A 17,424-nucleotide genomic window follows, 5' to 3' on the forward strand; every position below is an offset into this window, starting at 1 on the left:
AACTATATCAGCGTAAAAGGCAAATGGTGACCTTATTTTCAACTACAAAAAGTGTTATTTTAGTTTTAATTTTTATGAAATGCATCCGAATATCTGGGGTCTACTGAAATGGTATGCTGTAATTTTTGGTCACTTTTGCTGTTTGATGTAGTAAGAAGGGTAAGGGGAGCTGATATGACTTTTTTGAAGTGTGAAACCAAAGCTGGAGTGATTTTCAAGGTCAGTTCAGTTCATTATATGATGCCTTATACCTTTATACCTTAAATGCTTGATTACTTATAGCTCGATAATGTTGTTGTTCTCTGACTTGTCATTTTTAAGGTATGGTTTACATAAAATTTAAATATAGTATTAGAGCAAATAAAGTAGATATTTAAATTTAATGATTGTCCTATTACACACATCTGTAAAAGTAAACTTAGTTCATAAATTGTTTATATGATTGTTGAAGATCTAATTTCTGTATATAAAGAAGCCCTAGATTAATTTTGTAAATTGAGAAAACACGTTATACCTTGGTGAATTTATTACCTAATCTGAAAATGAAATGATCATCCTTTCAAATCATACATGAAGCTATTTTAACAGTGGGAAATTTATATTGCTGCTTAAAATGTTCGGAAATATTAAAAATGGTTGTAAAATATATACCATTTTGGAATAACATGAACATTCTCATACATATCATAATAAGTTACTTTTTATAATCATAAGTAGTATTGTCTAGTTTTTGAATTTCATGTGTATCCACATTTTTAAGATATGCAGTATCTATTACTACATTATCTTTAGAGTATTTCCTTATTACTGTAGCATATAAAATAAATGAGTGGTTTAAATTTTACAGGCCACAGTAGCTAAAGTACCTTGCAGTGCCTGGAAAATAAAATTTCATATAAAATAGACTACATGTTTTTTTTAAAAGGCCATTCTTAGTTTTCCTTTTGCAGGAATTACAGTTGATGAGAAAAAGTAGTCTACCAAATTAAATCAGGTGTTAGGAAGTTAAAAGTTCAATTTATCATAGTGTCGAGGCTAGATATTTAACTCATTTTACCATAATAAAAATACTGTCTTATTCCCCATGTGATTTTGTGCTATTTTGGAAATTTAAATTAGTGGATATTTGTTAATGGGTGTTTAGAGATTTGTAGATGATGTTTCATTTACTACTTTGTTCATAAATTCAAAATTAAGGTAACAATTTAAAGTGCTTATGTAGATATTTCCTGTTGAAGCCATCTTCTTTAAAATGACTTAAAAAAAATTGTGTTCCTTTATAGAATTTGGCCTAAAGACCACTATTACCATTTAGATACGATATCTAAAGTAGAAAATTAAGCTTGTATTATGAACAATTAGATTCAGTTTTTTAAAAAAAGTTATGTCAGCTATGATAAGTTAATGTGTAATTTTTCAAACTAAGTATTTTGCTTGATAGTATCACAAGATAATATGGCTTGTTACTTTCTATTACATGTGAATTCATTTATAAGCAAATTAAGATGTAAAAAATAGGATAGTTATAAAGTTCATGGTCATTAATATTAATTACACTGACTTAGAATATATACTATCATTACTTAAGCTATTGTTGCTGCCACATTAAGATTTATTTTAAAAATTAACTATTATTTAAGTTGATAACATTTTATTAACTTCTGTAAATTGGAAATTTTGAATAGAATTTTTTTTACTTAATTTAGAGTAAAAATATATTTTAGAAATTTATCAAATACTGTAGTTAAAATTTTAAATACTACCTGCCTCTCATTTTGGATTACAAGTTGGTGTTCTTGTATGAATATGGTTAACTAGATTTCAATAAGTAAGTTAAAAAAGTGTTCTGTCCTCTAATTTGAGAAGGGTTGAGTTAAACAAAATTTTAACATGTTTCATATTGTAACATCACTTAAAAGCTGTCACTGTGTGAATCTTTTAAGAGGAGAGTAAAGTTAGACAATATTTCCCAAGCTTTATTTGTTCATGGAAACCTTTTTCTTTTCACTGCATTTATTAACATTTTTTGGAAGAGCATTCTTTTTTCTTTTGTGAAAGAAAACAGTTGTTACCACATTTGAAAAATAACAGTTCGGTTATATTTACATGGTTAATTAAAGGATAAATTTCTCCCCGTACATATAAGCAACTTTGCATTAGCTCATGTGTCTTTCTTTAACCCCAATGCTGCAGTTATATCTGGGTTTTTAAGTTGGCCACCAAAAGGGATGTTTGTTGTAGCTGTGTTCATATATAATCATGGTAGTCTATCCTCAGAATCAGGATCCTGAAAGATTCTGTCAAATAACTCATCTGAAATAGTCCAGGAAGACTGTGTAGGATAGCATCTTGCAAAAGGTGTGATGCTCTTAAAATTTATGTATTTATATATTCTACTGTTTTTGTAAGATAAAGTTTGAGTCTTTTCATGTTTTTACATGCTAACACGTACTATTCATGTGAGGAGAACTAAAGGTGATATTCCTCCAGTTGTGAAAATGCATCATTTAAAAATAATGTTTACTGACAGATTCCTAAAGTCAGGTTGTAAAATGACTATTTTACTCTGAGTAAACAGAAGTGGGGAGTATAAGAAATAATGCAGACTTTTTCAAAACTACAGACTACAGTTAATGTGACATAGACAAGAAAGATTTGGAGGGCTTCAGGGTAATTGGGAATCACTAATCTAATCTTAGAAAAATTAAGAAAATTTTGCTATATTGAATTTTCAGACCAGATGCTAGCTATTACAATTGTCAAATACAGCTCTATATCAAGTACTATTATCGAATATTACTTAAAAGTGATATTTAAGCAGTTAAAGATTTAGAACATTGGCTTGAGTTTAAAAAAAATACTTCATATTTGGTAAAGTACAAAATAAATATATATTGATCGTGGGTCCTTTAACATATACCAAATTACTGTATGTCTATACTTTTAGATAGGATTATAGTATTGAAATTATTTCTGACTCTCGGAGTTTTCTGAATGGAAATTATTACCAGTTAATGATTATTTTGTCAATCGTGTATACATAGAGCTTAAATAATACCTCAATATCAGTAATATAAAAACAAAAAAAATTTGTACATTTTTCTTCTTGAACTGTTTTGATCTAATGAACAAACCTTAGTACAACAAAAACCGAATAAACATATTACATTTCAAGGTACCTCTGTAGAATGCTAATAACCCCAAAGCCTTGAGTTCTTCTCTGGATCCTTGAGCTCTACAAGTAAAAAATCCCAGATTCAGCTCCCAAATATTCTCATAAGTAATTTCTAGAAAACTTGAGTTAATGTATCACCAAGAACAATTACTATATAAAGTATTGTTAAATTGGGCTTATTTTATAATTTGATAAAATTCAGATATCCTAACAGGTGCTAACTTTTATTATCTATGAGAAGCTACAGTCATCAATCAGCTAAAATTACTTCCATCACATACTTTCTTTGCCTATTTTAATTATACAGTGTATATTAGTTTGGAATATATTGCCTATTTTAGTTATGATAACCAGTATTAGTTTGGAATCCATCATGTATCTAAATGTTTTAGGCAAACTAAACTATTTAACAGAATAGAATGATGATGTTGGATATTTCTCTGCTAATACTCTAGTTTATAAGAGTTCTTCAGATGCTGCTTTAAATCTCTTTTGGATCTAGGTTATGTATAACAATTTTAGAAGTAAAATCATGAATAAAATAGTACAGATGGCATTCATCCAATGTAGTACCATTTACCTACCATGTTTTTAGGTTCTTCTTTTAATGCATCTAAAAGTGAATTTTGGTTTTTGTTTTTAGTAGCTGCTTCACACTCTTGGCTCATATTGAGCTTGCAGACAATTTAGCTCTTTTTTCCTGAACTCCTCACAAGCCAGGCTACTTTATCTAGTACTTGTGTGGTTCTACTGTTGACAGTTCAAGTTGGAAAAAAGGATATTAGAATAGGATGATGATCTCAGTTTTTAACCTGCTTTATTTAACTGCTGGTGGATATCTAAATAGAGATGTTATAAAGACACTGAGATACAGGTCTGGACAGAGGATAAAAAGTCAAATGTACAGAGAGATTTGTGATTTTAGGTAGTAATTAAAACTGTCAGAGTATTTTGTATGGAGATGAAGCAGCTGTGGAAGGTAGTATTGCTTTCTCATAGAAACTCAAGCAGAAGCTGTTCACGGTAGTGTCCTTAGCCCTTTCATTAGTACATGCTTTTCAATCTCACTGACATCTCAAAACCTTTAAGGGATAGTTTAGAGGATTAATGAAATAATCAGTTTTACATTTGTATTTTGTGAGTTATTCCTAAGATTTATTAGTTTATTAATTTCTAAAATTCACAATATTGCAAGAAAAACGGCATTGATTTTGAGTTTGGCATGCATTATTTTGGCAGTTTACAAAACATGTTTTGTCTGATTTATTGAAGCATATATTCTGTGTGAGCAGTGAATATAACTTGAACCACCTCCAGTTTAGGGGATTAATTAATGGGTAGTGGGAGATAAGGTAACAAATACCATCAAATTAGACACTTAATTTCTTTCATTTTAGGATGCACAAGAGATCGATAACATGTTGCAGTGGGGGCAATGAGCAGCTGGATACAGAGTGTGTAGCTGTTGCCTTTTCATTTTGTACTATTTTGCGCTATTCAGATTTTGAACCATGGAATGATTTTACTTTTGGAACAAATTTTCAAAAGTTTAAAATTTGAAAATTGCTTCATTTACTTTAAACATAAGATAGTATGATGTATTAGAAAGTATTGATGCTTGAAGTTAAAAGACATGATTTCAAATTCTGATTTCACTAGTTTCCTGGCCAGCTGGCCTTGGGTGAGTCATTTCACCTTTTCGAGTTGTAGTTTCCTATTTGAAAATGAAGATAATGATAGCTGCCTTGCTTATTACCCTGCTTACCTAATTGTGATTTCCTTCAGTAAACATATCTGGGAGGCATACACTCTGATAGGTGCTGATAGGAGACATATTTTCAGTCCTCAGGGCATCCACTTTCAAGTGTGGAAGTGGATAAAATTTTAACCTATTGTGATAAATTCTGTGATGGACATAAATATGCTGTGAAGATCCATAGCAAGGAAGAGCAATGGCACAGCTTGGGGAGTGGTAGGACAGGGGTTAGAGTGGTCCTTCTGGAAGACAAGGACACTGGAGTTAAGTTTTGAAGAATGAGTTTGATAGGAAAAAAGATGAGGAGAGAGAAGGCATTCCACTCAGAGCAGGCAACATTTCCAACCTCATCTCATTTTGTGTGTTTGTGCGTAGCACTTTTGTTTGTTTGTTTGTTTTGTTTTATTAAAACAGGATACTGTAGCAGATTCTTCCTTAGTTTTGCTCACCCTCAAAATCTTCACTATAATTATTAGTTGAGATTTGAGAATAGTGGAAAATCTCACTTGACTTTATAGTGACCACAAGAGAATTAATAGAGAAATGCCTAAAATTCACTGAATTTTAACTACATATATTTTACTGTATAGACCATAAGCACAAAATCCACCAATCTTGGTGTCAGTCTTCAGTTCTTCCTCACTAAGGAACTAGTGAGAATTCTTAATTGAGGTGGCTAAGCAATTAGCTTCTAATTTGCAGTCCTCTTGGATTTTTCCTAATGAATCCGCGCCCCTCCCCCCACCCCACCCGCCAACCCCCATCCTGGTATTTTTGTCCTAACATACTTTTGTAAAGGTATTTCTTCTGTGTGTCTGGGTCTCATTATTAAACTCTTAGTCTTCAAAAGCCTAAAATTCACTCCAAGTAGTCTTTTTACTCTGATTTCTGTAGAATGCTGTCTCCTGATATGTTTAGCAGAAAAACTTGTTGCCTACTTTACCTAAATCAAATAACTTCTTTTCCTTTCTTGACTACTTTTTTCCTCTTCACTGAGAAGATATAGATTTCAAATCCATTTGACAAGAGGTTACTGAGTTCCAAATTCTAAATGGGTACATTTCCCCTGGTACCATATTATTTCCTCTATAGCATCATTGAACATCTTACCCCCCCTACCCTCATGATCATTTATAGACATTAATATTTACTTAATGCCCACTTTCCTATAAGTTACAGTTTAAGGGCATTGATATGTTACTGTCTGTCTGTAACATATCAAAGTTTATTTGAGCCAAACTGACGACATATTCCAGGGAGTAAGATCTCAGATACTCTAGAGAATAACAGTTTTGCAGCTCCTTTTATGCATTTGAGATTACATAAGGAAGATTACTTGAAGGTGGGAGAAAGCAGGGTGGGGATTTGATTAAAGGAAGGTTAAGGTGATTTGCTTTCTTAAGGGTAGTTTTGCGTATCCAGGGGTATTACTTCTGACATCTCAAATGTGTGTTAACCTAGATAGATGCACAAGAACAGTGGACAGGGTTTTTTAAAAACCTCTCACTAAAGAAGGTACAGACCTGTGGTGTGACTGCCCACTATGACCTGCCCATTTAGGAATTTGTGACCAGATCACCCTATGAAGTTACTTACCATAGAACCCCATTTTTTTTTTTTTTTTGTCCACTGCTCCTCCTTTTGGTCATCAGTCAATCCTTTGACCAACTTTTTGATCAGATACTGTAGTCTCACAGCACTACGAAGTCTCATTCTTAGGAAGTCTCAGTATCAACATCATCTTATTGACCATTGGAGATGGGGAAATACTGTAACTATGGGATCTGAGTTGAGGCCAAATTATCCTCAGAAGGGAGCAGGTAAGTGGAAGGCACTCAGGTCTTATGGCTTTTGTTGTGGAAGAAAAAATAAACTGGATCATTGTGAACTATTATGATCCAAGTTTTGCCTTCTGTCCCATTTTTCTGTATTTAGCATTTACGTCTTATACATGAAAAGAATATTAACGTCTTATACATATTCAGTAATCGTAAACAATTGGACTATATAGAAAAACCCAAAGAACAAGGATAACTGCTATTATAACTAATATCATTAGCAGACAGATAAACATAATTAAACAAAATGGATTCTGAGTTCAGTATCAATCCATAGGTATACAGGCCTTGTCAATGTTTGGGATAGCTGTCTACTGTTGTCAGCTGCTTCTCATTCCAGAGGAGATATTTTACTATTTAATATTTAGCATCCAATATCCTGTATGTTATAGACATACTTTGTAAATTGAAAATACATAGATAGAAGGTAATATTATTTATTATGGAAATTAACCTCCAGTAAGCACCACGATTATTAAAAACAAGCAAAAAATTTTTAAGTTTTACACTACTTTAGTTTTTAGTGTGAAAGAGACTTCTGTACAACATTTACATGGACTATTTCTAAATACAGTGGAAACAAAATTGGATATTATGTAGCAAATTTCCTCTTTACTTTCTTCATGTTTATTTGTCTATAAGAAAAAGATGAGGTTTCTCAATTTCTAAGTGACATCAATTTAGAATGAATTAGCCCCAAATAAGTAAGCATTATTTTAGTACCTGCAAAATAATCTTCAGCTTCTAATGACTATCTCTTCAGATGCTTTCAGCTTCAAAGTAATAGAAAAACCATATGTGGCTTAAATTATGGGGATGTTTATCATCTCATACAGTAAGATATATGGAGGTAGGATGCTTTCAGAGTTGGTTAATTCAGTGTTTAATACCATTATCAAAGATTCATGTTCTCTGACATCCCAAAGTGACCTGTCCTTTTAGGCGGGATATCCTCAAGATCCCAAGGCACCTGCCACAAGTGGCTGGTGTCACAGGTGACAATACCCAGGGGAGAAAAGAATTATACCTGCTTATGTCACATGTAGGAAGAATGACAACCTTCTCAGAAGCCCCCAGCAGATGGCCCTTTTCTAGCTTTGGCCAGAATTGGATCACTTAACACATGCCTAAACTATCATTTGGCAAAGGGAGTAAGATCATTATAATTGACTTCTTTTTTTAAAAGGACATGCCTTCCTGAATAATCATAATCAAAATTAGATCCTCTTGGCAAGTAAGAAGTGGCTGTTGCGTAGGTAACTAATAATGCCTGCTGCAATTGATTGTATTTTAACGTTTTTTGTGTGTTCAAATGTTTGAGAATTACTTTAAAAAATAAAAAGTGTATCAATAGTGGCTAAGAGTGTAAACTTTGGAATAAAAGAGTTCTTTGGCTCTGAGAACTTGGACGAGCTCCATGAATTTAAATTTAGTTATTACTAAAATGGGACTCATAGTTTAGAATATTTTATAGGGTTGTTTTGAGGATTGAATGGCAATGTATGTATTATGCTTTGATGTCGTATTTGGCCCATAGTAAGTGGTCAGTATGTGTTAACTGCTTTTATTATCATGTATTAATTTTAGCTTATCTTGAATGATTCAGGCTTTTGCCTAAATCTTTTACATATCATGTTTCATGGGATGCCAATGTTGTAACTATCTCTTGAGTTGTAACTATTGATTAAGCTTCACCACAATACTAGGACTTAAAACAGAGGGATTTATTACAGGGAATTGATTACTCGGGTGGTAGTATAATTTTTATGAAATGCTAAAGTTTCATTGGCTGACCAGGATCATCTCAAATTTTTATTGGGAAAAAAATTTGTAGACATACCTTAGCTTTTAACCAAACCGTAGAAATAAATTGAATATTTCAGACAAGTGGAGAAAGATGTATTTTTTGCTCATAGGTCTATTCAAAAAGTTGAAAAAGAATTAATAGATTATAATTATATTTTATTTTAAATATACTATGTAGAATAGGATAACATTTCTTTCTCGGTGGATCCTATGCCGTGCAAAAGAAATTATTCTTATAAGTCCAGGTTAAATGCATTTTCTTTTTCATCAACTGCTTCATGCTACAATCATAACTTTGTGTAGGGGGTGTTTTTCCTGGAGTTTCTAATTGTCTTTCATTTTTATTACTGAGATAAAAGAAATAAATGACTTCCGTTCTACCTTTCTGCTCATTGTATCTGTTCTTTAGAATCTATTCCATTCTCTTCTTAAAGACTCCACACTAAGATTCTCATTTAGACTGATTATTTTCCAGTTTTACAGCACAGTTTTAATCCATGGATTTCTTTTTTCTTCATTAGAGGGTTGCATTATATTAACTGGTTTCTTTTTTTGATTTTCATCTTCAGTTTGTTGGAGTACATTCTTAAATAAATTCCTCAGGAAGGGGAAATAGTAGATAAACTTTTTGAATTTTTGTATAACTAAAAAAAATTCCCATGGCTCATGACTTCTTTCATCAGTTATCCACATGAATTACTGCCTTTTTCAGATCTGAACTCTATCCTTTAACATATCCCTTCTCAAAGAGGCTTTAAAATGCAAATCCCCGTAATACCAATCTTTCTTCACTGCTTTTTTATAGTACTTTACCACAATCTCACATGTTGTATATTTTGCTTGTTTATTGTCTTTATTTCCTCATTAATAAATGTCATTAAGCAGAGAGACTTTTTTAATTTTGTTTATTGCTATATCCTTGGAAAAATAAAATCATGTCTGGCACCTAGTGAGTGAGCTAGTGAATTTTACCATCACTATTATAGTTACAAATCCAGTTTATAAATAATTTTCTCTCAGAACTTTTTAAGGGATTGCTCTGTCATCTTCAGTATCTAGTGTTATTAACATGAACTATATCAATCTGATTTGTTTTCCTTTTATAGGCAACCTATTTCTTTTTGAAAGCTTCAGTCTTCTTGGATCTTGGAAATTCTCAACAATACACATAGTTATGGGATTTTTTTCACTGATTCTTGTTGGCACTCAGAAAGCCCTTTTCATTTAAGATTGTTGTTTTTATTCCAGCTCTGGAAAATTTAATTTAAAATAAAAATTTTCCCCTGCTTTTTTTTTTTCCCAACTATCTACAACTCCTATTGGTTATCAGATTTACCTTCTTTTCCCTTGATATTCCATTTTCCTTATTTTTCTCTTTTTAATTTTATATCTGTTTAAATATTGATATTCTTATTAATATTTAAACAGTGAAATCTGACATAGTATTTCCTTTGTCTAAAATGAAATACCAGGTAGTGAGCTAAAATAGGGTAGATTGTTTTACTATTTGTATTTCGTACATTACTAATAATAATGTAAAGGTGGTTTATCACATCAGTAGTAAAAAGAGGTATTTATCAGTAAATGATCATTGGTTTACTGGAAAAGAATTCACTCTAATTTCTCATCAGGCATTATATATTTTAAATATTCTTTAATAAAATGTTACACATCCACAAAATTTATAAGTAGAGATGTTCAACACAGTATTATTTATAATATGGTGATGGCCTGAATGTCTGATAAGATAATACATTAATAAGCTTTCATATTGATACTATAAAATATAGCCTCTAACAGCTATATTTTCAAAGAACATTTAATGACATTGGAAACGATACATTATCTTTATTACTTATTTATATACATAAAAATATAAATTTTTACATATACATGTTTAGAGAAAAAGACTAGTGGAAAATATTCAATGTTAATAAGGTCTGTATCGCTTATATGAAACTCTTGGGCACATCCGTATTTCTGAATTCCAGATTTTTTAGATTTTGGAACAGTAATGTATGCATTTATATAATAGCATCTAGAGAAGTACTATGTAGTCAAGCTCTAATATTTCTGCAGTGGAACTGACTATTCATATTTAGTAAGATGCATAAAGTCGGTAGTTTCATATCATTTGAGGTCACATTTTGCTGCTAAATGAGTTTGGGCCAAACTTAAATTTTTCTGTTTTTTTACTTTTTTGGATTCCAGAATTATGTGCATTTTGATCAGTGAGATTATGAATGATTTTTAAAATTTTGTTCTTTACAATTTTCATATATTCCTATATTTATAGAAACATACATGTTACAGAAAAAGTATTTTAGTAACATTTTAAAACTGTATATACTCGAGTTAAATTTTCTTATTAAATCTTAGCCTTCCCTAAAGAAGGGAAGAAGAGCCAAATTCACCCAAAGATATTCATTCATTAATTTAGCAAATACTTATCCAGTAATTACTATTTTAATAAATACAACCTGAAAAATTATCAGGGAAATTAGTATTTCAAATGATGATATAATACCATTTCACACTCTTCTTATTGTCAGAAATGTAATGATTTTGACAATTCCAGTTGTTCACCATGATGCCAAGAAGAAACAGGAAATTTCATATATAGCAGGTTTGGTATCAATTGGTATAACCACTTTGGAAAATAATTTGATAATATCTAGTGAAGCTGAAATTGTGTATATACTCTATAAAACCTATTTTGCATCATATGACTTGTCAATACATTGATTTTATACTGTTTGAGAGTGGAACTACTTTCTCTTACCACATATTACCTTATCATTTTATTCACTAATTTTAAATACTGGCATTACTGGGTGCTAACTGATTTTTTGGGAGTGAGGGGTCAGTACATTTGCTGTTCACTAACTTCCTTCCTGAACCTTTTCACAAAATATGGCATTTTTAAACAAAAACTACTTTTGTTTTTATATTCCAATAAGCCATGCAAATATTCAGCACCTTTTTTTGTCAGATGTGATATGTATATAGCTAGGTGTCTCTTCAATTTTGCTGGAGTCATTGCCGGTATTTTCTATAGGTAAGTACAGCCGCATAGGATGGCTTGGACTACCAACTAGAGTTGACTGTGGGCCTAGGCATAGAATCCGATCTCTTTTCATTTTATATTTCTCAAAAATCACAATTTCTTATATGTTAAGTTTTGCAAATCTCTTTTGTTCCACTTCAGAATTGTTTTATATATCTCTCTAAATTGACAATGTTAAAAGGCAGTAGTGAAATTTTTAGACTCAACTTTGTATTCATTCAACATACGTTGAGTGCCTTCTATATATCAATAATACAATAGGCATACTACCTAATCCTGTCTTCTAGAAACTTAAGACCTAGCAAGTAAACTGGCTTCACTGTAGTGTGTTAAATGCTAAGATAGTGAAGTAGGGGTTGGATAGAGTTAAGTAGAAGTCTTGCAAGTCAAAGGTCAGCAACACTTTTTTGTAAAAGACCAGATAATATATATTTTAGGCTTTGTAGTTCCATCACATCTACCTATCTCTGCTGTCATTGCATGAAAGGAGCCATGGATGATACATAAATGAATTACTATGGTTGTGTTCCAACAAAAATTTATTTATGGACACTGAAATTTGAATTCCATATAATTTTTACTTGTCACAAAATATTTTTAAATTTTTTTAATCATTTAAACATATGAAAACTTTTCATAGCTCTCAGAGCATACAACAACACATGGCTCATCAAATTTGGCTCAGTGGCCATAGTTTGCCAACCCTTGTTCTAAGTCTTTAAATTACAGGATGTTATTGAATGTGCTTCTTTCTGACAGCCTGTTCAATCCTAGCTATTTTAACGTTCTAGGGGAATTTAGTAACCTACCAGATTTAGGAAGATTGAAAGTTTCATGCTAATCCCAGTGGTTTCTGAGCATTCCTGATATTATGAATAATAATTGCAATTCTGTAAAGATAATTTAAAAAGCAGTATTGAAACTGATGCATTGATGATGTGCGAGTTACTCCAGCACACAGATTACAAACTTAGTTGTTTACAGGGGTCGAGTATAAGGCCTGAGTATTTGGGAAACAGGGAGTTGTGTGAATTAGGGCAATGCAAATAACACATGCCTCCTCTAAAACAGTCATCAGTCATTACTTAGCTCCATCCAGTAGTGAGAATGCAGCTCCAGTGTTCTCTGATGAAAACATCCAAGAGAAGCCAGAAATCCAGACTTATATGTTAAATCTTCCAGTTGTTTAATCTAGTAATAAATCTGGTTTTGTTTTTTGTTATTTCTTTTTAACATTGTGAATCAAATAACACTATCTTTAGGTCTTATTTAAAGCAGTCTGGCAACTTGCCGTGTCTGTCCAAGGAAGTTTCTTTTACTACTTAAAAGGAACTTTTAAAGAAATATTTATAGTGATAATACGTTAATGATTTTATTTTGAAATATTAAATCTGGGAGGATAAATATTTTTGTCTTAATACTAAAAATTATTGTTAAAGTAGTTTTAATTTGTAAGTCAAATGAAGATTTTTATATGTAACGTTCACATGTTTCACTTAGTTCAGGTTTAAATATATCCAATCCTGGAAGCTTTCCCTGGAAGCTGACTTTGTAGTCACAAGCTTTTTTTTCCTTTTTGTTAACAACTTTATTGAGATACAATTCACATACCATACAGATCACTCATTTAAAATCTACAATTCATTTGTTTTTAGTGTATTTACGAAGTTGTGCAACTATCACAATCAGTTTTAAAACATTTTTTATCATCCCCAAAAGAAACCTCAAACACTTTAGCTATTACCCTTCCATTTCCCACATCCTCCCCAGTGCTAGGCAACCACTAATCTACTTTCTATCTATAGATTTGCCTACTCTGGATATATCCTGTAAATAGAATCATACAATATGTGACATTTTATTTCTGGCCACTTTCACTTAGCATAATGTTTTCAAGGTTCATTCATGTTGTACCATAAATCAGTACTTCATTTCTTTCTATTGTCAAATATTATTTAATTGTATAGATATACTATATTTTGTTTTCCGTTGATCAGCTCATGGGCTTTTGAGTTTCCACATTTTACCTTGCATATGCACAATGCTGCTGTGAACATTCTTGTACAAGTTTTCATATGGACATATGTTTTCATTTCTCTTGGGAATATACTTAGGAAGGAATTACTGAGATATATCATTAAGTCTATATTTAACTTTTTGAGGAATGGCTGAACTTCCATAGCAGCTGCACCAATTACATTCCCACCGGTAGAGTTTGATGGTTTCACTTCATCCATATTCTTGTCAAACAACACTTTTTATTATCTGATTTTTTTTTTTTTATTACAGATATTCTAATGGATGTGAAGTGGTATCTCACTGTGGTTTTGATTTGCATTTCCCTGATGACTGATGATGTTGAGCATCTCTTCATGTGTCTATTGGCATTTATATTTCTTTGGAGAAATGTCTATGCAAGTCCTTTGCCCATTGTTTAAATTGGGTTCTTTTTATTATGGAGTTATAAGAGTTCTTTATATATTCTGGATATATGATTTGCAAATATTTTTCCCATTCTGTAGTTCTCTTTTCACTTTCCTGATAGTGATTTTTGAAGCAGAAAAGTTTTTAATTTTGATGAAGGCCAACTTATTTATTTTTTCTTCTATTTCCTATGCTTTTGGTGTCATAGCTAAAAGATAATTGCCTAATCCAAGGTCACCAAGGTTCGCCAAATCCAAGGTCATCAATATTTACCTCTGTGTTTTCTTCCAAGAGTTTTATAATTTTAGCTTTTTAATCTTTGATCCAGTTTGAGTTAATTTTTATATATGGTATAAGTGGGGGGTGGGTGGAAATTACAGACTTTTAACCTCAAAAATCAAGCCAAACATAAAATGTCTGAAAATGCTAATAAATAAATACATAAGTGGCGGGAGATACATGAAACAAGAACACTAAAATATTAATTGTTATGGCTGGGTGATGAGTACATGAGATTTGTTATACTATTTTCTCTACATTTTTATTTTAAAATATTGATAATATTTTTCTAAATATCAATTTGTTATAGCTTCTTAATACCATTAATTGTATTTGCTTATCATTTGTAATCCTCAGCATGGCTTGGTGTTGGATTGTTAGTTATTAGATGGCCATAAGTACAGATTGGTTATAAATTATGAAAATCTCATTTACAATAAGAAAAATGTTAAAATTAAGATAAATTAAGCTGAAACTTTTTATCCCAAAGTCTTTAAATTCTTGATTTACCCAAAACTTTTATTTTATTTAGAAATTTATGAATAATATGTTTAGCTGTACAAATTTGTATAAAGTTTACAAATTTCTACAGTGTATTTCTCAAACTTGTATTAAGGGGCAGCTGTTCTGGAAAATACTGAAAGGGAAAAAGTTATTTTTTGCCTCAAGTAAGCTTGCAGTTGAACAAAGTTATACTGATTTCCTTACTCTAAAAGACTTCTCAGGACTTTTTAATATACACATATATATCATAAATCTTTAAGATTTGGCAAGCCGTGTTTTTAAAGCTTATTTGACCACTAGTGTACCATGGAATAGTTTGGAAAACACTAGACTACATAGTTTTAAGTCACATTGTGTCATATGTGTACAGTTAGGTAGTAAAGTTATCATTTGATTATTATTACCCAGTGATCGTCATTTCTTAAAATTTCTTCTCATGTCCTTTTCTATTGCTTTTACTTTTTTATTTTCCTCTTATATATTTGTTTTTCTTACTACTAAAAGTTACCAGATTTTGAGTTGCTGTTTCTCTGTGGGTTTGTAAGACTAATGGAAAATATTTACAATTAATTATGCCTTTAAAATATAATAAATCATGACTTTTTATTTGTACTTATTTTAACATAACATTTGTAAGACTTGCAAAGGAGAGCAGTGTTTAGAGAATTTAAACTATTAGATGTATTTAGGTATCTTTCTAATTGAATTTTGCTTTATTCTAGAAAATATTTTAAATCTAACTAAAGGAATAACCAACAGACTTTAAAATCATTTAGAATTGTGCCATTCAGAGATAATCATTAGCATATAACTTTTTTGATAAAAGTAATATTTATACATAAGGGAAAACGCCTCAGACTTAATTTAAAGAAAGGCAGAAAATGAAAGCTTCCCTATTTACCTCCCAGGTAACCCCACAACCCCAAATCATTAGGGCTTTTCTCCTCAGGTAACCACAAATAGTAGTTTACCAGGTATCCTTTGTTATTTGTGTTTTGAGTATCCTTTGTCTGTTTATATTCATGGCAACATAAAATTTATACCTATTTTGCACTTTATTTTTTTTTTTCACTTTGAGATAGTTTAGGATGAGTGTTCGAAGATGACATTCTACTGTAAAAACTGTTAACATTTTGTTATATGTCCTGTGTCGGTAACACAAGATCATGAGGGACAGGTTGAGCCTTTCGTGCATACCTCAAAATTCCAACTGGAACATTTTAGCATTTTAATGTTTAGTATGTAGTTTATGTGGCAATTTAAATCCAGACTTAAAATTTGACTTAAAAGCCTTCCAGGTAGATTTTTTTTAGATATCCAAAATTATACTAAGTCCTATTAGACTATGAAAATTAATCATGTTTTGAAATCCACTTAAGAATCTTCATTGCAAATGATTAGACAAAAGCCATGCTCTAATCCGACTTTTAAATTCCATTCTAGCAATATTATGTCTAGAAGTAAGCAAGCCAGATGGAGAAAGTTGTTTTTAATATGTATGGACTATGAGAACTTTTTCTTCTTTTTAGATAATGTGTGTAAAGAATGTTAGTGTTTTCCTGGACTATACTTTTATATTAAAATTTTTATTAACCGGAATTAGAGAAGATTGAACTGTTATGGTTAATTGAATTTTTGTTATCTGAGGAATAATCAGTAGAACTTTGTATTTCTCTATTCCTTATTGTTGAAAATCTTCCTGATCTTCATCAATACCTTTTCCTGCTTTAGTGAATAAATATTTGTTTATTTCCACTACTTTTCCATGCAAGAACCATGTGTAAATTATCTATCCCAGTCCATCACACAAGGAAGGTCAGGCATAAAATTACATGTACAATGAATACTTGTCAAACAATTCAGTTGTTGAAAATCTAACCTTTTTTTATTTTGGATTTGGCATATAATATACTGATTTTTTTACCAGTAAGCTGGACTTTTGCCATTATGTTGTTTCAAGTACATGTGTAAAAGTTTGGAAAACGTGTCAAAAACAAAGAAAAGCAAGACAAATGTTAGTATGTAATAATTTTGAGTGTTGTTTTTACATTTTAAATACAGTTACAATGAAATGTTTTTAATTAAAAATTTAAGAATTGCATGCTTTGATAGATTATACTTGCTTTAAGCAGGTATAAGACTTAAGAGCATGAGAATCATACTTACATTAATGGCTAAAGTATTTTTCTTCTTTTCCCCCTCCTCCCCATCTAGTACATATACTTCGGTATTTTAAGTGTGTTTTATATTTACATAGTTTGTTTCTCATGATCTGTTTGCTAGAAAGAAAGTTAATTCTCTGAAACATTTTTGGTTTATTGATAGGTTGGCCAAAGAAAAAATGATGTATGAAAAAGAAGCAAAACAACAAGAAGAAAAGATTGAAAAAATGAAAGCTGAAGATGGTGAAAATTATGCCATTAAAAAGCAGGTAAAATTATATCTTAAATAATAATAGCTGGCATTTACAGAATACTTTAATAACTAATATATTAACAGCCCTCTGAGAAGGTCCTATCATTTACTTCTTTACTATTAAAACCTTTATTTAAAAATGAGGAAATTGAAACATAGA

General features: G+C 31.0%; 1 protein-coding gene across 1 annotated transcript in view; it reads left to right on the forward strand.

Annotated features, from left to right (window-relative positions):
• Window positions 1–17,424, forward strand: part of TBCA (tubulin folding cofactor A) — a 62,600-nt gene that overhangs the window by 31,578 nt on the left and 13,598 nt on the right. Inside the window, exon 2 of the mRNA XM_011375122.2 lies at window positions 17,175–17,280. Coding sequence (XP_011373424.1) covers window positions 17,175–17,280 — 106 coding nt within the window. The remainder of the gene's footprint in view (window positions 1–17,174; window positions 17,281–17,424) is intronic.

Source organism: Pteropus vampyrus, unplaced genomic scaffold (assembly GCF_000151845.1).
Source record: "Pteropus vampyrus isolate Shadow unplaced genomic scaffold, Pvam_2.0 Scaffold262, whole genome shotgun sequence".
Taxonomy (NCBI): Eukaryota; Metazoa; Chordata; class Mammalia; order Chiroptera; family Pteropodidae; genus Pteropus; species Pteropus vampyrus.